This window comes from Crocodylus siamensis, chromosome 1 (genome assembly GCF_052110815.1).
Source record: "Crocodylus siamensis isolate JL-2025a chromosome 1, ASM5211081v1, whole genome shotgun sequence".
In the NCBI taxonomy this organism is placed as follows: Eukaryota; Metazoa; Chordata; order Crocodylia; family Crocodylidae; genus Crocodylus; species Crocodylus siamensis.
The window spans coordinates 407,162,457-407,188,641 of NC_143395.1; the positions used below are offsets into that span (position 1 = coordinate 407,162,457).

The 26,185-nt window shown below is 42.2% G+C and overlaps 1 protein-coding gene and 1 non-coding gene across 15 annotated transcripts in view; one reads left to right on the forward strand and one right to left on the reverse strand.

Moving 5' to 3' along the window:
• Window positions 1-26,185, forward strand: part of DLG2 (discs large MAGUK scaffold protein 2) — a 1,617,582-nt gene that overhangs the window by 248,944 nt on the left and 1,342,453 nt on the right. For 11 of the 14 annotated variants that reach the window (XM_090030660.1, XM_090030651.1, XM_090030653.1 and 8 more), the window contains one exon: window positions 4,684-4,782. In XM_090030660.1, the coding sequence (XP_089886786.1) occupies window positions 4,684-4,782 (99 nt within the window). Of the gene's footprint in view, window positions 1-4,683; window positions 4,783-13,265; window positions 13,704-26,185 lie in introns of those variants that run through there. The other 3 variants (XM_090030663.1, XM_090030666.1, XM_090030664.1) reach the window with 1 other exon arrangement.
• Window positions 9,882-9,952, reverse strand: TRNAG-GCC (transfer RNA glycine (anticodon GCC)). Its single transcript has one exon. It is a non-coding gene; the product is annotated as a tRNA-Gly (tRNA).

A 26,185-nucleotide genomic window follows, 5' to 3' on the forward strand; every position in this document is an offset into this window, starting at 1 on the left:
AGTGCTAAACAGGTTATACCCAATGACTGCTAAACTGGAATTACAATGTATGTGCAAGCTCCTTAAATACTTTTAAAAATTACTTTCCTCTTCTAAAAGAACACAAATGTGACTTACGGAACTGATGGCACTTGTGGGTGTTCTGAAATAAGAGCTAATGTCCAGACCCCTTGGACTTTAGATACTTCGGTTCAGTTCTGGATTCTTCCAATGCCTTCCTGTGCATCTTTAGTGGCCAGCACTTGTAGAGAAATGATCAGGAAAGCCAAGGTGGTGACTGAGTTTAGGTTAGCCATGGGACTCAAGGACAGTAAGAAGTCCTTCTTTAGGTATGTAGGCAGTAGAAGGAAAACAAATGGAAGTGTGGGACCCCTGCTTAAAACCTCGGGACAGCTGGTAACAGGAAAAAACAGAACTCCTGAATACTCGCTTTGCTTCAGTATTTCACCGGACCATGGTGAAAGTCAAGCAAGATAAGGCTCATAGGGGACATGCCAGGACTGATGGCCTCCCCACTGTGGATGCTGAGTGGTACAATACCAATCAGAAAAGCTAGACATTTATAAGTCAGTGGGACCGGATGGACAGCATCCGAGAGTGCTGATGGAGCTGGCTGGGGTCATCGTGAAACCCCTGGCAAAGCTCTTCCAGAGTTTGTAGCACACAGGGGAGATCCCTGAGGATTGGAAGAGGGCCGACATTGTGCCCATCTTCAAGAAGAGGAAGAGAGAGGACCCGGGCAATGATAGGCCAATCAGCCTAACCTCCATCCCAGGGAAAATCCTGGAAAAGTTCATTAAAGAATCTAGGTGCGATACGCTTGTGGAAAGTAAGATTCTGAACGACAGCCAGCACGGCATTGGCACAGGTAGGTCTTGTTTTACCAATCTCATCTCCTTCTACGACCAGGTCTCTCACCACCTGGCCATGGGAGACAAGGTAGATGTCATATACCTAGACTTCCAAAAGGCTTTTGATCTAGTCTGCCATGATATCCTTGTGGGAAAACTGGAAGATTGTGTGCTCAGCTGCTTGACGGGTCAGTGGGTGGGAAACTGGCTACAGGGTAGGGCCCAGACAGTTCTCATGAACGGATCTGTGTCGTCCTGGCGCGAAGTGGCCAGTGGCATCCCTCAGGGGTCCGTGCTTGGACTGGTGCTTTTCAACATCTTTATCAATGATTTGGATGGGGGAGTGAAAAGCTCACTGGCCAAGTTTGCAGATGACACCAAGTTATGGGGCAGTGTGGTCACGCCAGAAGATAGGTTGCAGATACAAGCGGATCTAGACAGGCTTGAGAGTTGGGCAGACCAGAACCAGGTGAAGTTTAACACTTCCAAGTGTATGATGCTCCATCTGGGGGCAAACAACCCTCAACATACATATAAGCTCAGTGGTGACAGCCTGACTTGCACCATGGCCGAAAGGGACCTAGGGGTAATGATCGACCATTGCATAAACATGAACTGTCAGTGCGATGCGGTGGCCAGCAGGGCAAATAACACACCGGTATGCATCAACTGATGCATCTCGTGTAATACTAAGGAAGTGATACTTCTGCTGTACTCAGCACTGGTGAGACCGCAGTTGGAGTTCCGCATCCAGTTCTGGGAGCTGCACTTCAATAAGGATGTGGAAAAACTTGAGAGGGTCCAGAAAAGAGCCACCTGTATGATGAGGAACTTGCAAGGCAAGCCATATAAGAATAGGCTGAGGGACCTGGACCTCTTTAGCCTAAAGTAGAGAAGGTTGAGAGGGGACTTAATAGAGGCTTATAGCTATATCAGAGGAGTGCATCAGGAACTTGATGAACAGCTGTTCACTAGGGCATCCCTGGGGAAGACCAGGAGCAATGGATACAAACTCCTGGAAGGCCGCTTCAGGCTTGATACCAAGAAAAACTCCTTCACAGTCAGGGTGTCCAGACTGTGAAATAAACTCCCTTCAGAGGTGGTGCAGTCACCTACCCTGGAGGCTTTTAAGAGGAGACTGGACAGTCACCTTGCTGGGGTCACTTGACCCCAGTTGTCTTCCTGCCTAGAGCGAGGGGGCTGGACCTGATGATCTGTGAGGTCCCTTCCAGCCCCTAATAATCTATGAATCTTTGGGCAAACAGTTTTGCCCCTCAGGGCCTGGGTTCCCCATCTGTGAATGGGGTAACAATGCTTCCTCATCTTACAAGGGTATGGTGAAAATGAACTATGGTGAATAGGACTGCAAGGTGCTCTCTTTCTCCAGTAACTACCTAACGTGTAGGCTGGAATTGCAGTGCATAATACTGACTAGTCTGGACCTGCTGCAGTATCAGATGTAACTGTAAGCATGTTTTTAGTGTTAAACATGTTTCTAGTTCCATTAATCCCAGTGCAGGTGAGCACATGTCTAATTTGTTTGCTGGCTGGGAGCCAGAGTGCTCCGCACATCACTGGACTAACCCCTAAATAAACAGGCTAGCATCAGGCAATGAAATATTTGCACATGTGGATCTGATTTGGGCTATTTCTTTGGCACTAGCCCATTGTTTTCTAAATGGTGCTGGCAGGAGTTGGCCTATTTAAAATGCTGACAATTGCTTGCTTGTTGTGTTAAAGTTGACTGCTCCTACTGAATGGTCTAATCATGATGATTTCACATTGCTTATGCTTTCTAGGATGCTCAGTGCCAGGAGAGACGTAGCACAGTACACTGCTGGAATCCATGCTGCTTTCCTATTTATGTGCCCCAAGCTTTTTAGTGGGGAGATACCTACCAAACTATTTGCTGGAATCATGTTTCATTCAAACTTAACTCTTTTGCTGGTTGCTGCATGGAGCCGAGAGAGAATTTCACTCCTTCCCCTTCCCTTCCCACTCCTTCCCTGCTTGGGATTTTGACTGGAGCGTGCCAGTGCCCCTGCTGGGACTTACAGCCAGAGGTTCCTGATTACAGGGTCTTGTCCCTCCGTTCAGGGGCAGACCGATTGCCATATTTGAGGAGGAATTTTACCCCATGATCAGATCCGTATGGACTGTTTGGGGAGGGACTGCCTTTCTCTGTAGTGGGGGGTGTGACCCTCTACCAACCCTCTACCTGGGATCTCTTGAGTGCATACTAACAAGCTTTTGCAGAAGCAGCTGACTGCTGTGGTCCCCCTGCTTTACTTGTGGTGGGTTAGGGTGTTATGTCTTGTGTTGTGTCAGGGTTGACTGCAGTTGTACTAAGAAGTTAAAATATGGATTTGTATAGGATGGTTTGGACAGGGATATTCCTGTCGCAGGCAGGGGGTTGGACGAGAAGACCTGTTTAAGTCCCTTCCAGCTCTACTTCTTTATGATTTTCTAATTTCTGGAGAACAGGATTATGAACTAAAATCACTCAGATGAATTACAATCATGAACTAAAATCTCATAAAACAGTGATTCTTAATCAGGGTGTCCTGGGGTGCTGTGAGATCCTTTTAAGGATGATGCAGGGTGTAGCTTGGTAGATGTGCAAACAGCTGAACATGTGAATCACAAAATAAACCCAAAGATTTCAAATAGGACTCCATAGTGTCAAACACATATTAGCCTGTTGTGGTCTTTCTGAGTTCTTTGCAACAGATTATTTGCTCGATTATTTTTTCATAGTCAAAAACCAGGTGAAAGTTAAGACCTGGCATTATAAAAAGACTGAGAACCATCTCATAAAACAAAATGCTAGTGCTGTAGAAGAATACCTCCCTCACATACATGTTTAAACTGTAAATAAATAGATACAAGTAAGAAGGCTTACCTGATTTATCAATTAGCCAGGAAAATGGAACCATTGAACTTTTCCTATGGGCCAGGCACTGAAGATGACATTTTGAAAGAATTTGGTATGTTTTTTATTACGCTTTTAGTCAATGTTGTAAAAAAACCAAACAGTGCATAAAAGAAAGAAAAGAAGAAAACTACCCTTCAGTATTTAATTAAATGAAATTGCAAGTATTATTGCTGCCTTGCAAATTAAACATGAGATAGTTTTAGATATTTTACAGTTTGTGGATCTACTGCAGTTGTTGTAGATGAAGGACCTAATGAAATTAATGGGTGTCTATACACATGCTCTGGGGTAGGGGCGGGGTGAGTGGGGGAACATTTCAATTATAGCAGTTCTCAGACAGCTGCTCTAATTAAAATGCTGCAGCGTCACATGTATTCAGCATCCTGTATTTCAAACTACCCTTTTGAAACACGGGATGCTGAATACACGTGACGCTGTAGCACACCGGAGCATTCTAATAGGAACACTCCAGCAGGCTCAATTAATCAAGTCTGCTCCAATGTGTTCTACTTAGAACACAACAGAGCATGTGTGTGGGCGTCCACTGGGACTCTGGACAGTGATTTCAGTGAGATCAGTTTGACTGCCCATTGTTACAGCCTGATCCTTTGAGCTCTGACCACTCTTAACTCACTTTGCAGTCAAAGAAAGTTGAGAACGCTTAGTGCCCAAGACACCATAAATTCAGTAGACCTCAGTGGAAGTTGCTATAGAATTACTTCTGAATATTGCAGATGGCAAGATAACCTGGAGAGAGATGCATGGGGCTCAGATTATTGTAGCTGAGATTTGAATGTGGGTTTGAATTAAGATTATACTCCTGCATGTACAGACATATGCTTGCAATAAGGAAAAATAGTGATATAACATGAGTATCATCTGCTTTTTTCCCTTTAGTCTGCAGCTTCCAGTGGATCAAATGGTTCTGTATTATGTGAAGAACACAATAAAGAGAACCAGTCTTTTGAAAATCATTCTGCCAACCTGAAGACAAAGGTAAGAGCTGCGGTTATTTTTTCTAGGTGGTGAAATACTTTGCTGATGTTCTTATGCATTTTCTCCAGCATTTTGTTAGAGATGAAGTGTGTGGAATAGACTGAGTTTTAGGTTCTTGTAGTCATTCCCTGCTGTTTACTAACAGAATGTAAGTTGGGAAGGTTTAAATCAGATTTATAACAATTGTTATATGTCACCAGTCCTGTACTATTCCACACCAGGTTTTTGGTCTGTTCAACATACAGAAATGCCATTAATGTTAGTAAAACTAGTTAAAGTCTTGTGATGTTTAGCCTGACGTGGAAGTTATTTTGTTTTTAAAGATCTTACGTGTTATTCATTTTTGCAGGTTACTCCTTTTTATTTAGTTAAATTTATTTTAAGATATCAATTTTGCAGTGGAAATTGTAGTCTGGTATCCTGGTAGCTTAGTAAAAAATTGGTAAGGAAGACTATGAGTGTTTCAGCAGATGTAATGATTTTTGTATTGACAAACTAATGACAGTTACAGTATTTTAAGTGAATATCGACTAGTAAATGAAGCAACATGACTGCCTAGGTCTCTATGGGGGGGGTGTTGTTACAATTGCAGTGATGGAGTTAAATGCTTGTGAGTGTGTCTGTTTTAACATATACGGTGTTTTGATATGTTCACAACTTGGCTGTAGCAATTCTCTCTGGGCTTAAATATTACCCTGCAGAGTTTCAGTCCTGAAATCATTATTATTTTTCCCCAAATAAAAGCAAATGATTTGGGGTTTTCTTTCATGTCAGCAAATTGAAAAGAAAATAGAAGTTAACTGGATTGGAATGTTTATTTGAAGTCTTATGGACCTCAAAGAAGCTTTTGTTTTTTAACACTGAAAAGTAGTAGGTTATTACCTCTTGTCTTAGACCTTCTGTGTATAAATTTCTGGACTGGATTTATCATTCATTAATGCCTTAAAATCTCTAGCAGTAATGATCCAGGATATTTTTCTGATTTTTCTTTTCCTGAGTACACTCTGAAGTGCCACATAGCCTTTATCATAGTCCTCTAGAGCCACTTCAGTGTGCAAGTACAACTTGATGCAAGTAGGAATAGCAGAAATGGGTTCTCTGGTCAACACTTGCTGATTAACAGTTGACTATGATTGACTGAAATTAAAGGGAGATTAGGCCACTGAGCAACATGCAAGTCCAGGGTCTCAGTATTTTATAGCCTGAGTACAAATTGAATTAATCAGGTGTCCTAGTCTTCAAAAGTATTTAGTATTTGACATAACGTGTTACTCACAGTGGGGTTTACAGGTGCTCAGCCCCTGACCTGCCCCCTGTTCCTCCCCACCTTAAGCAATATCATGCTGGTTGGTGTGGGCAAGAGTTATGTAAACAATATTCTTGATATGAAGAGGGAAAGGGCATGAAAGGTGCCATTTCATGGTTATTGATTTGAAAGCACAGTGCCCCTTATTCTAGCTCTCTGTCTGCAATCTGCAAATCATTTCCAGCATCAATGTTGAACTGAAGAGCGCTGCCTTGTTCACTATTGTTTTTAAAGCCATGAGCACTCTGGCTTTCTTTACTCCAGGGAGAAGCCATTGATTCAGTTGGTGGAAATAGAAATAACGTTAGCCATTGTCACTCAGGTGTGAAGTCCCAGGTACACTGAGTGTGCTGGAATAGAGCTCCGGTAGCCAGGATAACGTTGCCAAACACTGAGAAATTCATTCTTGCAGCTGGCACTTTCTTGAATTTCCAAAATTGTGGAATTTTTCCACCGTGTGGACATTTGGTTTGGATTTCCTGGTATTTGCTGGATTGTCACTTTATTTGAAAAAGGCATTTTGCCTAACTTATTCTCAAAGGACTGTGCTTGAGTGTCAATAGTATGCGGCCATGATAGTGGTTCACTGTTATCGGGGCCTGTTGCATATTAAAATGTGTACACAAAGGTTTTTCAAGGGCTTACAACTGATTGGATGGTAGTTTCACTCCCTCAGTCTTGTGGCTGGGAATTACAATGAACTCTTGATAGCACTGTGTCAAGCCTGAGAGTTGAGAGCTACATTACTATCAAGTACCATGTGCTTTTATTTTTGGTCCCACCCACATAACCTAGTCTTGCATATTTAATTGATGCACTTCTGTTTCATTCTGAATAAGCGACTGTGGGCGCTGAGATAAAATAGTTATGTCACAGTATGCAAAATAATAGTTATGTACAACATTACTCAGGAGTTGTGAATTATAAGGGCATGGTGTTCTTCCAAGGGTTTGCTTGAATGAGCATGCTAGTTGCAGGGACATGGAGATGCACAAGTGCTGTCCATATCCTGTGATCTGAGCCCTACAGCAAGGAATGTGCTCTCCTAGTCCACCCTGAAGATGATGGAAAGGATCTGGAGTCATGTCTCAACCTCTGCTGATGTGTTGGATACACCAGCCCAGCACCAATTCCTTTGCAGGCCTGCTTTACCATCTACCACTGAACTGTGTGGCAGCGAGGCCCAGCTGGGCTTGGCTGTATGGTGTACAGCAATAGTAATTTATTTTAGTGTCTTTGAATGTAGGTTAGCAATGAGAGACAAGGGAAGGGATCTAGTACCATGTGATTAACTAGAAATTTCAATACCACCAGAGGATATATACAGGCCATCATTTAAGTTACCCCAAATTAAAATCCACTTGGTACTTGCAAGAGAAGTATATATATTTATGTATTCTGAAAATATGATGCTAACAGTTCTGGATAGACAGTTGCCAAAATGTCCAAAGTCAGTGCTGTTAGGGCTGGTGGTGATGGACTGATGTCACACAACAAAAAAGACTAAGGTCAATTGGTCAAAAGCAGGTGGATTTTTCAAGAATGAGTGCATGAAATGAGGTTCTATGGTAAGTGCTGGATTCTCAGAACTGCACATCATGTAGTAGAGTTTTACTTCCTTCTTTTATTTCAGCCTGGGTATGAACAGATGAACAATGAGCAGGGGTATTTAACATGGTTCAGCTGAATCTGTTTAGCCTGTTTGCTCCCATCACGTGACAAATGGAAATTTAACTGGGGCAGCTTATTGTAGAATGAAACAGGATTAAGTTATCACAGCTCAGCATCAGTTACTGCAGGATGGGAGTAAACAAATGAACCTGTTGCACTTGTGAGCAGTAAACCTTTACCCCATCCCAAATTAATATAACTGTTCATCCAGCTGCACAGTCAGAATTAACCATTAGAAATCAATTTCACTTTTGTCTGTAGTCAGTTCCACTTCAATTCTTAGTTCTAACTGTCTTAGTTCAAACCTTATGAAGAAAGACTAAAGGATCTGGGACTGTTCAGCCTGGGGAAGAGAAGACTGAGGGAGGACTTGGTGGCCATCTATAAGTATGTAAGGGGTGAATATCAGGAGCTGGGAGAAAAACTGTTCACTAGGGTGCCATGGGGTAGGACAAGGAACAATAGCCATAAACTGTTAGAGGATGGTTTCAGGTTGGATGCAAGGAAGAACTTCTTTACAGTAAGGGTGACCAGCATCTGCAATAGACTTCCCAGGGAGGTGGTGCAGTTCCCAACCTTGGAAGTTTTCAAGAGGAGCCTGGACAGACAACTTGCCGGGATCATTTGATCTCATCAGTATTCCTACCCAGAGCAGGGGGGTTGGACTCAAGGTCCCTTCCAGCCCTTAATTTCTATGATTCTGTGATTCTGCAGACTTTTTCAAAACTCCCAAAAAATGTTTTCATGGAAAATGTCCTAGAAACTGTCCTGCTGGTTTGGTCGTGTTGCCAGTTTTGGACATTTTCAAAGGGCCTAGGCCAAGCAGCAGAACTATGGCTAAGCAGAAGGCCCCAAAGCCTGTTTCTGAATGACTGTATTGTGAACCTTTGCAGATGTGACAACTAGCCTGGTCAGCAAAGTAAAGGAAGTCATCGAACATAATTAAACAAAGGACAAGGCCTGAAAGGACCTAACGGAGGACCATAATCTTATCTTAAAATATTATTAGTAGTGATTGATATAACCAAATGTATAAAATGTTATTTTATACATTTATTATTTATTACATGTATAAAATGTTATTTTATAGGTATATTTTTGTTACTTTGCTTAGATAGTTTGTACAAACAAAAACAGTTTTATCAGAGAACTAAGTTAAGACGAAACAGGCTATTGCTGAATAATATTTCACAATGGGAATGAAAGCAGCTAAGAAACCCTCTCTCTTTCTTTCCCAAGGATATAAATCCTAACACACTGATACCTTCCAAGTCCACAAGAGATTTAGTTCATTCCAGTTTCAGAAGTTTCATTAAAACAAAGACATATCAGTGAAACCAATCAGAGATCATTTATTAGAGTATTAAAACCAGCCATCTATAAATATTGGGCATAGGCTGGAGGGAAATTTGGAGAACTTGGCAAATTCAAGAGGACTGACAATCTGCATGCTACCTCCTCCCACCTCTCAAGTTGTCCCAGTCAGTATAGGTGATAATCTATGTTGTGCTGTCACAGGTAGCCAGATAGACTTTTGGATACATTGTTGTTTTATGTTTTAAAGTACAAGCAAGTAAAAGGTTGGTCTGTAGACCTGTTTCTACCCCTCTTATCAGTAGTTTACTCACAAGGTTACCTGTAATCTGGGTAACAACGTTCCAAGCCAGGCTTTGGCTCCAGATCTGATGCTGCAATTGAAAACTGGACTTGAGTTATACTGGAAGGATCTGAACACAGTACATTCATGGATGTTAAAGCTATTAGATCAGTTTGATCTCTTTCCTGCATGATGTGAGTCATAGAATTTCAGATACTCTCCTCTGATACCCTTCATGGATATTAATTTTTTTAATGGACATCTCATACATGTTTGCTTAAATGAGAAATGAAAGGGACCAGTTACCAAGCTCAGTAGTTCTCAAACAGGGGACTGCAGATCACGTATTCATAGATTTCATAGATTGTCAGGGGCTGGAAGGGACCTTGCAGGTCATCAAGTCCAGCCCCCCACTCTAGGCAGGAAGACAACTGCCCACTCTTCTCTTGAAGCAAACTTAAAATCCCTGTGTGTCAAGGACTACCTCAGGCTGCTAACATATGCAAAGGATTCACCTGTAGCACCTGCACTGGCTGGGAATTGAACCCAGGTTTCCTGCATGGCAAGCAGGACTTCTACCATTGAACCACCAATGCTATCAGAGGGGTGTAGACCTGCTCCTGTTTCCGTGGGGGAATATCTGTCATTCCTCTTTCAACAAGGTTTCCTGATAGCTGTACAACAGTCTTGGACTGAGTTTTGAGTCCCCAGAGGATATTTTTGGCTACAACTAAATTCATCCCTTTTCATCCCAGATGACTGCTTCAAAACTTTTATTTTTGACAGGTGTTTCTCTATGTTATAATTCAGGCATGGTCATATTTACAGAGGGCATGACAATGGAAGGAGGGAAGAACATAGAGCAGAACCTTTTGGGAAATGAGCACAGTGATGCTGTTGGCCACAAGGGGGGAATTGGTCTTAATACGTATGGAAACTGTTTGCCCAGGGAGATGAAATAAACAGCTAATGTGTACAGTTGGGACAAAACAAAGCAGCTGAAACAAAGCAGCACGTTAAAGCATGTTGGCTTTCATCTTTTCTCTTTAATATTGCTCTCCAATAGTACTTTTATGTCTAATGTAACTGAGCAATATAGTGCCAGTGTGCCATTTTAGAACAAGGTCTGAGGGGTTGACTGGAAGATATAAAGTGATCTACAACTTGATTTAAAAAAGAAAGAACTACTGGGCTAGTCAACTTTATTCTCAGGGCAGTATTGGCTTAGTCTTGTGAGCTGGTACATGTAAATCTGATATCTGTTATTAGACCAACTCAAATAGTCTAATAAAAGGTATCAGATTTAATCAGATATCAGGTCTAATAAAAGATAGATTTATTAGTTTTACCCAAAGAACCTTGTCTATGTCCTTAGACCAATACGGCTACAACCTGTATCCGTGGTACACGTAATGCACTATGACATGTGCATTTACATACACTGCAGTTAAGTGGCACTTCTATACTTAAAAGGGCAGGTTTCATTCACTTTAACCCAATGGAGAATGCTCTGAGTAAACAGCAGGTTGCTATACTTCCTGAGTCCAGAAGTATGGTCACACATAAAGCCCGAGTATTATGCAAGCAAACCATGCAATTTTGAATACTCACAGGTGCTAATTTTACACATGTAAATTATGATGGCTTATGTGCAGGTTTTGAACCAAGTGCAATGCAAGAAAAGAATATCTGTGGATGCACTCACAGGGTTCAGGATGAGAAATTTTCCACAGGAATAACTCCACTCACATGATCAGCGTACTGGTATTCCATGTCTCTGCTTCCCATGTGCTTTGCAAATAGGTTCATATATTCAGTGGGATTACTCCTGGGAGTAGAATTACTCACAAGTATGAGCGATTTCAAATCAGCCCCACAAGAGACTTGTTTGGAAATGTATCCCTGCATGCCAGTTTTTGAGTATGGATTGAATCTTTAAAGCCAAGTCTGTAAGTCATCTGTAATATATATTTAATGGATGTAGTTTACATACTTTATTAGAGTGAATACACCGGGTGGAGGAAAACAAAGGAAATCAATTGAGGATGCTTCAAGTGTGAGTGTAAAATCCCTCCCAGTTCTAGACTGGAATGGATTTCCACTTAATCTGCCATGTCTAGAATACAAAACACAGTTTGGTTAGACCATCAGAAGGAGTTAATTGGCTCTTCAGTGGAACAGGAGCTAGGGGGTACTAGAAAAGTGTAGTGATGTATTTATTTTTTCTGTCATGTATTAAAACTGCCTGTTGGCTAATGGAATAAATGACAGTGTAGAGTAAATATACAGGTGCCAATATGTTAAATTGGGGATGGGGTGGTGTGGGCACTAAGGCACACAGTTGACAGCCCAGAGGTGCAAGTTTAAGGACGTAGCAGACATGTTCATGGCACAGCCCTGTCAGATCCGACAACTCTGTGAAATCTGCTAAATACCTTGTCACAAGGATATAAAAAAGGGAAGGAAAGTGTGTTACTTTAAAAAAAATAATCAAACTTGCTATAAAAGCAGTGCCATTGTTCAGAAGAAGTTAGCATTTGAAAGTCATAAGTGCTTTAGCGAGCGTCTCTTGAAGATTTTATGCCCTCTAAGTTTTTAATAGTTTAAGGAGGGCTGGTTACTCTCTAACCACCTATCCGATTCATTGTGGATTTTGTAATGTTGGTAGCAGTGACCTCATTTTGGCAAAATTATGGTGTGTCATTTACTGAGCCCCTTGCCTCTTTAGTAATCATGAGAATGTTAGAGTTATAACCTGAGTAATTTGTGGAAGGGAGATGACTCTTAAATGTCCCTTTATTTTCTTGGGAAGGGTTTTTTTTCATTGCAAACATACTTAAACTCTTAGTGAGAATGAGAGATCCTCAGCAAAGCACCCAGGGGGAATTGTGCTGTCCAGTATGCTGAAAAGGTGAATTGTAATGTATGGGTGTCTAGACGTTTCCTCTTGTTGCTGTCAACAGTCCAGTTGGCTGTATTTTTTTTTCCCAGTGAATAGGAGCATTGATTTTCCTCTCTCTTTGGCCAGAGCTTTCATTTTACATATCTTTCCCCTTCTCTGTGTCTCGGTTTCTTTTTCCCTCCCTCTCTTCTTTCCCTCTCTCTCTCTAAGAGAGGGAAGACTTTAAGAGCTGACAGAGAGCTTTCTACTCACCATGATTCATGTCAGACACCTCAAAGGCAAGCTCTGCACCAGCATCACTGCAAGAAAGGTAGGGCTCTGGGACTAAGCAAACTTTCTCTGAGAGATTGTGGAACCGTTAGCAAAGCAAACAGTATATGAAATGAGTTGATTAAGTCTGTGAAGCTATCAAGGATGCAGGGAAAGTTTGAGAAAGAGCTGAAGGAGCTTTTAAACTCCATCCTCTGGGTGTGTTCTTTTAATTCAAACTTTGAGGATTTTCTCTTAACTTTAAAAGACCCAAAGAGAATCTCTGGGTAGTGTTACATAACATACCCTGTATTTTTGTGTGCCATTAAGTATAATGTTAGTAGTGTCGATGCTGCATAGAAATATGGAATGACAGGTTTTTTTTAACCAGAACAGGTTTTGTTTTACCTTCTACAAGTTCGTTACAGCCTGCTGTTATTTGCATTCACTTCCCGAATCAGAATCTGCCCTAGTAATTTCAAGTGATTGTAGATGTGACGCATGAGCTAGTGTGTGCACCTTAGTGGCTCAGTCATGCACTCCAAGTAATATGCGTTTGTGCAAATCACGTTCTTAATAAAAACCTTTACAACCAAAAGCAGTTGTTTTGGCATAAAAGTGACAGCGCTTCGATAGATGGGCCCCGTGGTTGTGTGTGTTGTGCTTACTCAGTTTGTAGAAAGGGAGAGAGAGAGAGAGAGAGAGAGAAAGGGAGGGGGAGAGAGAGAGAGAGAGAGAGTCTTGGCAAAGGAAATCTTATGGGTATACTGAAACAGCAGATCAGAATTGTGAAACAAGAGCCAGAGCTGAAATGTGATGCTTTTGCTCTTTTGTGCTTGTTGTGATTCTCATCTTCCCGGTTAGAACGCTGCATACTATTCAACAGCACATTCTGATCACAGATTGAACAATGCAGCAATCAAGCCTGATAAACCACCTGGAAGTTTTGCTTGAGATGATTTCTAGTAGGTTTTCAGATTCCTGTGAGAATCATGACTGCCTTTAGCATTGTGGAGGAGGACTCGAGTTTCTTATGAGGGCCCCACTTGGAAAGCAGGCTGTGCAGATTCAAGCCTCCGGTTCTGTTCATGCTATTTCCAAAGCCTTTCCTCACCCTTGCTGTTTTGTTTTTATGATTTACATATACTCCTGTGGAGATTTACAGAATGGATTGTCTGTGCATTGTCACGACCAAGGTAGGACTGGAAACATTACTGCTGTGTGTACATATCTTTCTGCTATTATTCTGTTCCTGTAATTAAAATAGACTGGGTAGGTACTGTGTCAGGTTGCAAGATAAAGTGATAACTAAGCTTTGCTTTAATGGGCATTTTGTTCTGTTATCTGAGGCTCATGCTGTTTGTTTCTATACTACTTCCTAAATTATATGTAATTTAAAAAAAACAGATTTGATATCTTACCTTAGATGTTGCTTGTGTCTATTAATGTTTTGGATACTAGAGCATTTTCAGAATACATGCCATAATGTCTCATATTGTCTCAGCATATCATATCAGTTTGTTCTTTAACCTAAAGAATAAAAGCATTTAAAAAAACGATGCGTCTTAACATTTTAAAGAAGCCAATCAGATATAGTTTAAATAGCCATGACGTTTCTGATTGGAGGGTTGCAAGTTTTCGGTAGCTTATTGTGGCTTGCTTGGGGAAACATATCTTTGATTTTATATCTCCAGGCCTTAAAAATTGAAATGCCTGGGTCCAAATTCTGCTCTGTTATATTGGTGTCGTATCCAACCTTTGTACTTGGGAAGTGCAGCCTCTACACAATTCCCTCTCCCTTGCCACTTCAAACACATGTTGAAACAACCGCTTGCTTGCTCTAATCATGTTGGTGTGTACATGGCCAGCCTGACTTGACAACTTGAACGCAGGGTTGAGTAAAAAGGACTCTGGTCACTTAGGTAACTTCTGGCCTTTTGTTGCAGAAGTGGATACTGGATGCATGTAACATGGTGTGAGAATAGGTCATTATGTTGTCTGAGGAGAGTTGTTCAGATCAGTTGGAGATCTGGGTCTTACTGGGTCCTAATCAGTGGGTTTTGGGTGAACTCCATCTCACGGAGGGCTTTACAAAGTGTCTTCATGTGTAAGGTGATTAGAACATCTTTGAGTTTGTGTAAATAAAATCTCTTTGTAATAAGGCAGCCTCTACGGGCCTACTGTCATTGACAAGGGCCTCATTGTGGCCCTGGATACAAGTAGAGAAGAAAGTCCATACCATGTGGAGCTTACAATCTAGGTATAAATCAAGAGACAGCAGCTATCTGATATTATGTAGAAGAACAATAATTCATTGATTACTATTTCCCTGGTAAAATAGGCAAGTGGGGAGAAAGAAAGACAAAGTGACTTGGCTTAGGCCATAGAAAGGACCTGTCTCAGAGCCAGGGTTGGAAAGCAGGAGTCCTTTTCCTTCAGTCCTGCTCAAGGTCCTCAAAACCATGATGGGTCTCTGCTCCCCTTTGTGGCCAGGCTCATAGTAGCCGATAAGCAGATGAGAAGATGCGGGCACCACCTTTTATGTCTGCAGCTGTAGATAGGTTGATTTGTCCCATACAGTCATGAAATAGAGACCCATTAATGTCATAGAGCTCAAAGGCCAGCGCTGGGGCAGTGATAGCAGGGTGCTGTTGAATAGTACCGGTGTCCTTATATAATATTCAGTACCAGCCTTCCAGATGACATATTTAAGGCTGCCCTTGCATGGAAAATAATAAGAAAGGTAAGCAAAGTCTCAGGTTTCCCCTGACACCTCTGTTTCCAAAATGATGGTGTGCATTTACAACCTTCTCAGGTCTTTATGATTGACAGTGACTTCTGTATAACTTCAAGCAATCTGTAGAATTAGACTTGTTTTTATGCTGGTGTATCTGAGAGCAGAATTCGCCCCACATCTGTCTGCGTCCTTATCTTTCTGTCTCTCTTAAGTACAACAAGATGTTATCACTTTACAAAGTGATGCTGGGCATGTCGACTGAAGAGGCCCTGCATTCCATGGGGCCTGCTAAGCAGCTGCATGCAGTTACAACCCTCTCACAGCACCAGACATAAGCAAGTCCTCCTATTCCATGTACCCATGATATTGCTTCTCCCATAGCATCTGCCACCCCAGTCTTCTGAGTCACTTGAATACTCAGGTCAGAAAGTCAAGCAGCGAGCAAGGGATGAAGCTAGGAAGTACACTGGTGATGAAGCTGGATGGAGTTGGGAATATTGCATTGACTGCAGTCAAATGTGCATGTCTGCATCTTTTAAAATGTTGTATTAACATATTAGAGTGGGTAGTGAGTAACTGGTGCAGAAATGCAACGCTTCCAAGTATTTTAATATTGCAGCGACTTGGAAATACATATTTCATAGTTTCTCTCCTTGTGTTGTTTCCCCCCAACCATACCGTATTTAAGTAGCTCTGCCAGTGATTTTATGCTTTATTGGCTCATCATCTGGTATCACTCCATCAGTGTTTATTTGGAGTCACTCCATTGACTTCAAAAAAGTCCATGGCTTTCTTGGAATTTTTACTGAATTTTTTTTTTCTCCAGTCTACATAAAAGACAGAACTTTGCTCAATGCATTTGTTAAAAAAAATTACTTGCATACATAGCGAGTCCACATAATTTGTATTTACACCAGTATGGTTATTCTTGACCTCAAATCAGGCAATTGCATATATTTAGATATCATTTACCTGATTTGTGCATAAAAATATTGTGGCAACATTTGGCAATATGCACCTGGGTGTCAAGAGATAGCATAAACTTGGGTTTTATTCCTTTTATATTGTAAGAACTTGAAGCCATTTACATTACAGACAGGGAAGACTATTTAAAAAAAGTTGACATTTTCAATACCTAGTGCTTATACTTATTATGTTATTTTTCAGTATTTCCAGTTTATAGAAGAACTCTAAGTACAGTGGTAAAGTCAAATACAGTGCTGCAGCAAATAGGCCTTTTCAAATAACGTCCAATGGACTTGAAAACCTCTGTTTCATAAGAACATAAGACGTGCCAGACTGGGCCAGACCAATGGTTCAGCTAGCCCAGTATTTCGTCTCTGACAATGGCAGAAGTGGATGCTACAGAGGATATCACTAGTGATACCCCATTCCTGTTCAAGAAGGGCAGGTCCTTCCTTAGGTAGATCCCTATCTTGGTTTATAGATGCCACGTCCCCAAATGTTCTATTCAATAGCCATTAATGAATAGATTTATCATCCATGAATTTATCCAGTCCCTCTTTGAACCTGGCTATGTTGATGCTGTCTACCTCCACTACCTCCTGTAACAGTGAATTCTACAAGTTAACTACATGTTCCCTCGAAAAGTATTTTCTGTTGTTAGATTTAAACCTGTCACCTACTAATTTAAGGGGGCTCCCCCTAGCTGGGGGACTTGGTGAATGATAGATCTTTGTTCACTTAATTTTATAGACCTTTATTGTATTCTCCCTCCTCCCTCCTGCCCCCATCATTTTCCTTTCCAAACTGGAGCATCCTAGCCTTTTTAGACTCTTCTGGTATAGCGACTGTTTCAGGCCCCCTGACCATTTTGATTGCGCTTGTCCATACCTTTTCTAATTCCGTTACATCCTTTTTGAGATGTGGGGACCAGAACTACACATAGTATTCAAGATGTGGGTGCACCACAGATTTGTATAATGGCATTTGTATAATGGCATGATGACATTTAATTGGCTTTTTTGGTTGCCACTACATATTGAGCTGATATTTTTAGAGAGCTATCTATAATGACTCCAAGGTCTCTTTCCTGAGTAATAATAATTAGTTCAGAACCTAGCATTGTGCACATATAATTGAGATTTATTTTTCCTCAGGTGCATTATCTTGCACTTGTCAACATTTGAAGTAGATCTGCCAATTAGTTTCTGTATGCTAATAGCAACAAGTGAATAGATTTGTTAAAACTTATCCTAAAATCTGATTTCTATTTAAACATTTTTAAGCAAAAATATAATTCTTGCAAGCCATGTTTATTGTATTAATTTCTTACAGGGTTAACTTTCCGGCTTTCATATTTCTGGTGTCTCCATAACCTTCCTGAGCACGAGCCAAAGGCTGAATCAGTCCATAAGGGCATTTTTAATGGCCTTTGCATATATTGATCATTTTTAAAATTTACCTTCCTTTCTACTTACGCATTAGGAAAATATTGGCAAAATAAGAGCGCACTTTTTACAGAGTTGTGGTCCATTTTCCGAGGATTTCATATTACCATTCCTCTAGGGATTCAGCACTCTGTATCCTCCACTGTTGGGTCTTTTCTGGTCCTTATTCAGTTTTGGAGTAGAGCATTATTTAATTGCTATTAGTGATCTTTAGTGAAAGCAGTGTGAAAATCATGGGACAGTCTGGCTGGAAGGGACCTCAGGAATCCATCTAGTCCAGCCCCCTGGGAAGTTGGAAGTATCTTTGGTGTTCCTACTGTTCAGTTTTCTCACAGAGAGTGGTGCTTCTCTGAAAGTCTTAGGTCCTGCTGTCAGGAGTTGGAAAAGAAACAGATTTTGTTAAAAATAAAGTCAGTTGCTAAGCTGTGGCAGTTGCAAAGAGAAGCTGGAAGGTGTAAAAGCTAGATGCTCAAACCTTAAAGATAGCAAATTCATAGAATCCAAAATGTATCATTTAAAAAAAAAATGCCATGAGATTTTTTTTTGGGTGAGCCTGACTCAGGATTTTGGAATGCTTGGGATTGGTGATGCTGACTTCTAGTACTATCAACTCTCATGGCTTTTTTGAGTCTCAGATTTTATGAAGTGTTTGAAGATCTGGTAAAGTGATGATATGAAAATTTCATTTTTTTATTTAAAAAAACAAGGTTAATTTCTAGTCCTCATGGTCCTGAAAAGAGCTTGAAAATATGAAGTATGTGCAACCCCAGGTCTCATAAGCTAAAAGATGAAAAAAGAACCCCAATTTTATAAATGAGTCTTTAAAAAAAAGTATTTATAGGAATCCAACTTATGATTTGGTTTTGGCAACAGTAGCTTCCTTCTGTCTTCTCCTACCCATAAACAGGACAAGCTGCTGCTCTCAGATCAGGCCAGATTGTGAAATACAACATTTGATTGACTAAAAAAGTAGATTACTGGGTGAAAATGATGCAAATTGTGTTAATACTACTCCCTCTCCGAGGTCTTGCTTTCAGGTTCTGCGAGAATGTTTGTGTTTTAATATCAGACTATATAAAGCATATGAGCTCACATTCTTGTAAAACAAATGTTTAACTCAAAGTAGTTCATCTGTTAGAGGCAGGAAAGATAAATAAGTAAAACGCTTGTCTAACATCCTTCATGTTATGAGAAAAGAACAAAGGCTCTTTGGCCTATATGCAATGAGTGTATGAAGGTGTCAGTCCATGTCCTCTAGGGCAGTGGTTCTCAACCTATTTTGCACCGGACCCATCTGTAAACATCAATGGCCAGTTTCAACCCAGTGCCCCTCACTCCTGACCCACTGCCCCCAGGTCCCATCCCCACTGTGTGGAACCGGGGCTGGGTGTTTGGGGCAGGGTTGGGGAAGCTGCAAAGGAATAGCCATGGTTTCCTACATTTTTCTCCTTTAAAGGTGAACCACTTTTTAAAGTTTGTTCACAACCCTTTCATATATTCTTGTGACCCACTTTTGGGTCATGACCCACGGGTTGAGAAACACTGCTCTAGTGAATAGTTTTCCACACCACATAGATTTTATAGACATTAGGGCTGGAAGAAACCTCATGAGATTATCAGGTCCAGCCCCCTGCCTTAGGGGCAGGAGTCAGCTGGGGTCAGATGACCCTAGCAAGAGAAGCATCCATACGTTTCCACTGTCACCCAAGTTGGTGTCTGCCCACCTGACAGACCAGTGGTCAAAGAGGTAGTGGAGGTGGGCTGTGTGGAAAGCCTTGCGATGCTCCATTCCCATTTGGTAAATTAAAAAGGCTCTCAGTCTAGTACTTTTTACAAGGACCTAATTCATTCAAGTACTTAAAGGGAAGAAGAAGGAAAGAGGGAGGGGGAAACAGTTTCTTTTACTGCTGCTAGGAAGTGAGGTCATGTGCTTATTGACTGAAATAATCAGTACCAAACATTATCACATTAAGTCCAGTCTGGCACTGTCTGAGTGGCCACGTTGCCAGGAGCGAGTATAATTTATCTGTCTGTCTGCCTCATTTCCTCCTTCTGATCTGGCAGTATACTTATAAAAAGCAAGATCAGTTATATACAGTAAAAGCTTTGTTATCGAACATGAGAGGGCTAAGGCAGGGTGCTGGTTTTCTAAAAATTCCAGTTATCTGAGAGTTATACCTATCAAGGAAGACAGGAGTGCAGTGTGGCCACCCCTGCCGGGAAGAGCCCAGCACCTTGGCCCCAGCCCGCAGTGGCAGCCCACCCTGCTCCGCGCAGAACCGGGGCACATGCCCCCTGTGCCTCCCGGGGCACATGCAGCGGCGGGAGCCGCCACCCCTGCCCACACCCCTGGACAAGCCGCGACTCCGTCCTGTGCCCTGCCCCACCCCGCTCTGGCTGTGCATCAGAAATACTTGATGTGCATGCCGGATAGACTTGGCAAAGATTCTGGTTGCTAAAGTGCGGATTTGTATTGGGGGATATTGGAAATTCCAGTTAATAGAGTATTTCAGTTAGTAAAATGCTAGTTAACACAAGTGTTTATTGTATTTAGGGCAAAACTCTGCTATGTTCTTAGGCAGGTATACTACAAAGCTCAGGAGGACCCAATACCCTGACCCAGAATGACAAACTACTGTGCTCTTGGGTGCCAGACTGAGGTCTGGCTTACATGTTGGATGCTTTATAACTACACAGGGAAGTGACCAATTGTGTTGGAAGTCTGATTAGATCTTCTGCATCACCACACCGCACTTTACAGAGGGTATAGAAAGAACAAATGCTTTTCCTTCTTGAAGCTGTGGAAAAGAACCACTGCAAAGCAAAGATACTTTATTGTGAAATCTTGTTGATATTGTGGAATACAGATATGTTGGGCCAGATTTTCTATTTCCCCATCATCTCACTAGGGATTTTCTAGAAGTAAGGGGCAGCCACTGAAATTGGTAGGGGACAGGATTAAAGAAACAAGAGAAAAGGCTTTTCTATTAAATGTATAGTTAACTTGTGGAAATCATTGCTACAGGAAGTGGTAGACACAGAGAAGAGACAAGTTCCAAAAACGATTAGACAAATTCATGGATGGAGATTCCATCACCTCTCTGGGTAAGCTGTTCCAGTGCTTTACTACCCTCCTAGTGAGAAGTCTTCCTAATATCTAACCTAACAGATAGTTTAGTTATTTCCCTCTAAATCATCCACAGCTACCACTGTTGGAAAAAGAAAACTGGGCTGGATGGACCACTTGTCTTATTTTGTATGGCACTTCTTTTGTTTTTTGGTGTAGGGCAGGGCTGTCTAACTGGCAGACCACAGGCTTCATGCAGCCTGTGAGGCAGTGGCGATGCATAGGGGGTGCATAGGGGGTCACGTGCACCCCCTGAGAGTGCTGATACACCCCTGACAGGCCGTGCTCCCCGCTTAGGTGATGGGGGGGGCAGTAGGGAGCACTAGTGCCTCTGCTGCAAGCTCCGGGCAGGGAGTGGGAGTGGTGGATGAAGTGGCTTGGCCAATTCTGGGAGTATTGTGGCTGCTTCCTGGTCAGCATAATTGGCTGCAGGGAGACCCCCTCCCTGGTCCGCGAGATTGGCCACAGGGTTCTCATCCTTCCCAGTCGCTGACTGGTTGCTGGGGGGGCATGTGTCCCCCCCCGACTAAGGTGGCACCAGTCACCAGTGCTGTGAGGGGTTAAGCCAAAGCCCCTGGGCTTCTGCCTCGCTGTTGCCCCACCCCTTCCTCCACTACCCCCTGCTGTAACAGCACCTGGAGCATCCAGTCTCCAGGCTTCTCCCTCCTCTGGCTTTTGCTGCCTGTCCACATCCCAAGGGGTGGGATTATGCAGTTTAGTGTGGCCAGGGTAAGTAAGGGTGACTCTGGGGCCAGGTGGAAAGGTGGTGCAGTGATGGGGAGGGGGGATTTCCAGGGGCACAGTACAGCAGTGCAGGGGGTGTCCATGCAGTGCATGGCCTGGGAGGCCTGTGGATTGCCCTGATGGGGCCCATGTGCATACACCCCCTGCTTGTGCAGCCTGCAGGGTATTTTACCCCCTGCCATTTAGAACTTGGACAGTCCTGGTGTAGGGGAATCTTAAAGTGGTACAAAACCAACATAGGTGGCTCCTACTTTTAGCCCTCTGAATATAGGGGACCATGAGGAGGTACGGTTGAAGTACGTTGTTCCCTGGTACTCCTTTGGCAGTGGAATCACACTTGGGGACCATTCCATCAAGTCCAAGTTATGACAGTGACTAAACTAGCTCCTGGCTGTTATCAGAGGAGTTAGAGCCTCTTCAGGTCCTGGAGCTGAGAATATGGCCTATAAAATACAAGTCAGATCTTGCTTTCTGTGATAGGGGGCTGTCTTCAGCTGCATTTTTTTTGTTCTTTTTTAAATATGTTGGTATGTGTGCCCCTGTCAAGTCTTGCTGGGTTTTTCTTCTCTGGGGATCAGCTTCCCCTTCTTTACTCTCCTGCCATGACTTGATGTTACTTGGTTCTAAAGAAAAAGGGAGGCTGACCCACAGGTTCCCAGACAGGCTCCAGGCTCACCACCCATAGGATAATGAAGTGTTGCCTTAAGGGCAAAAATGCACGCTCCTGCCTCCCCTTGATGTGCCCCGTGCCTTGCAGATGGTTTCATAAATTTCTCTTTATGTTAGGGTCTCAGCCGCTGTGAGCTTACCCTCTCTCCCTCTAGCTAGGCCTGTCAGACAAAACCCACTAATTGGGGCTTGACTCTGAGGCTCTAGCTCTCTAACTCACTCGGGCTTAAGGCCCTCCATTCCATGCTTTCCGTGACACCAGGCCTACTAGCCCTTCTATACTGTGTGCCCCTCTGGTGCCAGACTGTTGGGGCCTCAGCCCCCTTCGGCTTTGCCCATCTTTCTGTAGTTAGGGCCCTTTGCCTAAGTCCACCCGCTAGGACCTAGCTCCACAGCTCCTATCTCCCCTTCAAGTGACTTTGGGCTCGTGGCCCTTGTGTGGCACCCCCAGTGCAGCAGGGCTTCTTGAGCCCTCTATCACAGCACCCCTTGGTGCTAATGAGGCCTCCTCCACCCCTACAGCCTCAGCCACAAACCACCAGCTCTTATTAACATCGAACATAAACCATAGGTTCCTATGGCCATATAATGAAAATAATAATAAAGAATTAAGAGAGGCAAAGTGTCCCCTTACTTTATGTGATCATTCTTCTGTCTCACAGCGTGGCGTATTCTTCCCAAAGAGGCTGCTTCAACTGCACCATAGTCATTGGGAGTCCCCCTCTCTGCTGCCTCTCAGACCTTCTCCACTTGCGGTTTATATGGTTCTGGCCTTCCCCTTCCTGTCACCTGACCAGCTGGCAGGGCTTGATCCTTAACACCTACTCGACCGGCCGGCTGCACCCGGAAGGTTCTGGATTTAAAGGGATTGCCCTGTTTCTTGGTAACAGGGCTAGGGTTCCCTGTTACACTTTCCTTCATTGAAAGATCAGTGAAGTGAATCCATAGTTCAGTTACCTCATGTTTACATCCATGTAACTGAGACCACACAGTGGCCTGACACCAAAATAAACAAAATAAACTGATCCTGCAGTTACTCACACCTGTAAAGTTATTCCTCCTTGAAGTCCTGTAGAAGAGAAGGGTCCCAATATTTCTCATCTTAGTGTAAATGTGGAGTAAAACTGACGTGAGCTATGAGAATTAAGTGCCTGTGAGTGACTTCAGAATTAAGTGCAAAAATAAATAAAAGAGGATTAATATTAGAGTGCTTAATGTATGCACATTAATTCGCATGAATGTGCCTGTTTTAAACTGAAGTCAGTAGAGCCATGTTAACTACATGAGGTGTGCATCTAGCCTATTTTTATGTATTAATAATTTATTAAGCAGCCCTAGGTTTAGCAAGGTATAGAACAAACAGTAGGCACACGTTTTGCCTGTCTGTAAAGAGAAATGTCACTAATATTAACTACATCTGTAGTTATATTTCCTTTACAGGACTTCAGGTGAACATTTTGGGGGGTTATAATTTTCACGTGCTTTGAATCTGTGGTTCAGAGTGAAACACCAGAGTTGCCAAATTTCACCAGTTTGCTTTGAAACAAAGAATTCCCAATATTTGCACTGTTTTGCTTAAATCCAGAGATTGGTCTGTTCAGGATAGTCATGCTGAATTCTTTTTGTGAAAATTTCATATTTTTTAAAGAATTAAATGTAGATAACATTACATTTTTCTAGAGATGTGACAATGTTCTAATGAGCATTTCAAACTGTGGTGGTTTCCTGTCAGACTTTATAAGTTGAATAGTGCTGAATCTAAGCAATTTACATTAATTTTTAAAACTCTAATCTGAAGTGGTACTTGAGGACAGCTTTGAGTACTATTGGTTGACTGCTGGCTATGCAGTGCAGTTTTAGAGAAAGAGGAAAACCCTTTTCATTGATTACCATTTATCTTAGCAAGAATCAGACAGATGGGGTGCGTAATTGAGTAGTTATTTCAAATCTTTATTTACCAACGTTAAGCTTAGGAAGAATTGTAACTATTGTTAGTCATGAGCTTTTGGATTCCAGGCGTTATGAATGTAAACTGATGAAGCATGTGTTGTATTTTCTAGAAAAAAAAAATCATCATTTTTATGGAACCTCAAGAAAATTACACAGAGCAAGCCAATGGGCATTGCATATGAAATTTCTGGTAATTATATCTTGTCAAAAGCTCAACTTTTTTTCTCCTTTATACTTTAGAAATATGGTAATTGTCCCTTTTTCCCTTGTAGTTAATTATAAATTTCAGGAAGAATTAAGTCCGTTTAAATCTCTTTTTTTTTTCTTGGTCTCTATGGTAGCAGCAAGAATAGGCAGGAATTACTTTGATCTCTATTTCTGAGTGGCATTTCGTTTCTTCCAAGCATTGACCTTGTTTAGTGCAACTGAAATTTTCAATAGATTTCATTAGCTTATAATATGCTGATCTTGGGGAGATGTCTTTATGAGCCTGTTTTAACTAAGAAAGAAACAAGCAATTTGTTTTCTAAATCTATGAACAGCTGCATAAACCAGTGAAGAAAATGTTCAATTAACTGCTCAGGAGCATACAGTTAGAGCTTAATACTGCACAGCACTGGAGAGTTGCACATTGCACATATAAGCATGAAGTAGAAAGAGATGAGCAGGACAGAAAACACAGTGGAGCCTGCTCCTGCATTAATGAGAGCGCTGCTTTATGGCTGCTAATATATAGAAGCTTAGTAGGTATCCACTGGCCAATAATCTTTGGAGTATATGTGGGCACAGGTGTTATGATCATTGCTTCTTACAGTGAGCAATGTTGCATTCTGCTATGGATTTTAAGCATCTAGGACTGATTAAGTGGTTCATCCTGAAAAGCCCTCAAGGCATGTTTTGGTGGCCACTGGAGGCATGGAGAAAAGGAGTTGTTGGCCTGTAACACACGCTTACCATAGACTTGAAATTCATTTTGTTTTAATCTTGTTTGCTACCAGCAATTTTGCTTCTCTCTCTCTTTTTAGCTGGTACAAGGCCCTTGAGTGCTGTTCACATCTGTAAGTGCAGTGGGAAGGAAGGGCCTATTTAAAAGTGAATAACTCTGGTATGGAATAATGTGCAGTCATAACTCCCCAGATCCATGATCCTTTGTTTCATCAGTAGACTACTGTTGAGCTCTCCTTTTTCTGCACCAAGGATGTTTCATGCAGCCAAGAAGAGTTCTAGATGAGTGGAACTGGGTATCAGGGCTAAGTACAGACAGTTAAAAAGCTTGAGGCTGAATTGATTCAATCTTTTTAGGCTAGTCTAAGCTGCAAAAATTGAGCCAATATGCAAATGAACAGACATTCACTTTTGATTCAGGAAACACAGCCACATGCCTACAGCGGCTCATGCCAGAAGCCAGGGGATGCTACAGCACAGCTCTCTGGTACATAACCAGTATGGGTTGTGCATTTGCTTCCTCTTCCTGCTGCCCCTGAAGTTTCTGGGATTTGCAGTCCAGACTCACAACAGCAGGACTCTGCAGGGTAGGTCCTCACTTCCTCTTCCTGTTTCCAGGTGCCTCTGGGATTTGTAGTCTACAGTCGCAGCAGCCCCCGCTTAAACAGGACCGTCCCTCCAGATCCTAGTCTCTCTCTTCTTCTCCTGTTTAAGAAGCTTAGAGACTCATTATCTCTCTTCAGAATCATAGATCCACCCATGGAGACCAGTCTTCAGCAGCAGCAAGACGTTTAATGAAGCTGGAGAGGGAGAGTGAATCAACTAAAGATTAGATTCTGTCCCTGCTCTATGTGGCCATACCTCCACAAAAATCTTTCCCCTCGCTTCATTATGCCTTCCCAAAAACAAGGTGCATGTATTATTTGGAGGCATGCACTATGCAAAAAAAAAAGAAGGTAATATTCATATAATGCCTCTGAAGAGAATTCATAGGCTGTTACCATCAGTACACAAATGAGGGACATCTTTGTGATTCATAACAAGTACTTACACCACTGCCAACCAGCTGTTCATTACATAGATGGGAAGTTTGCT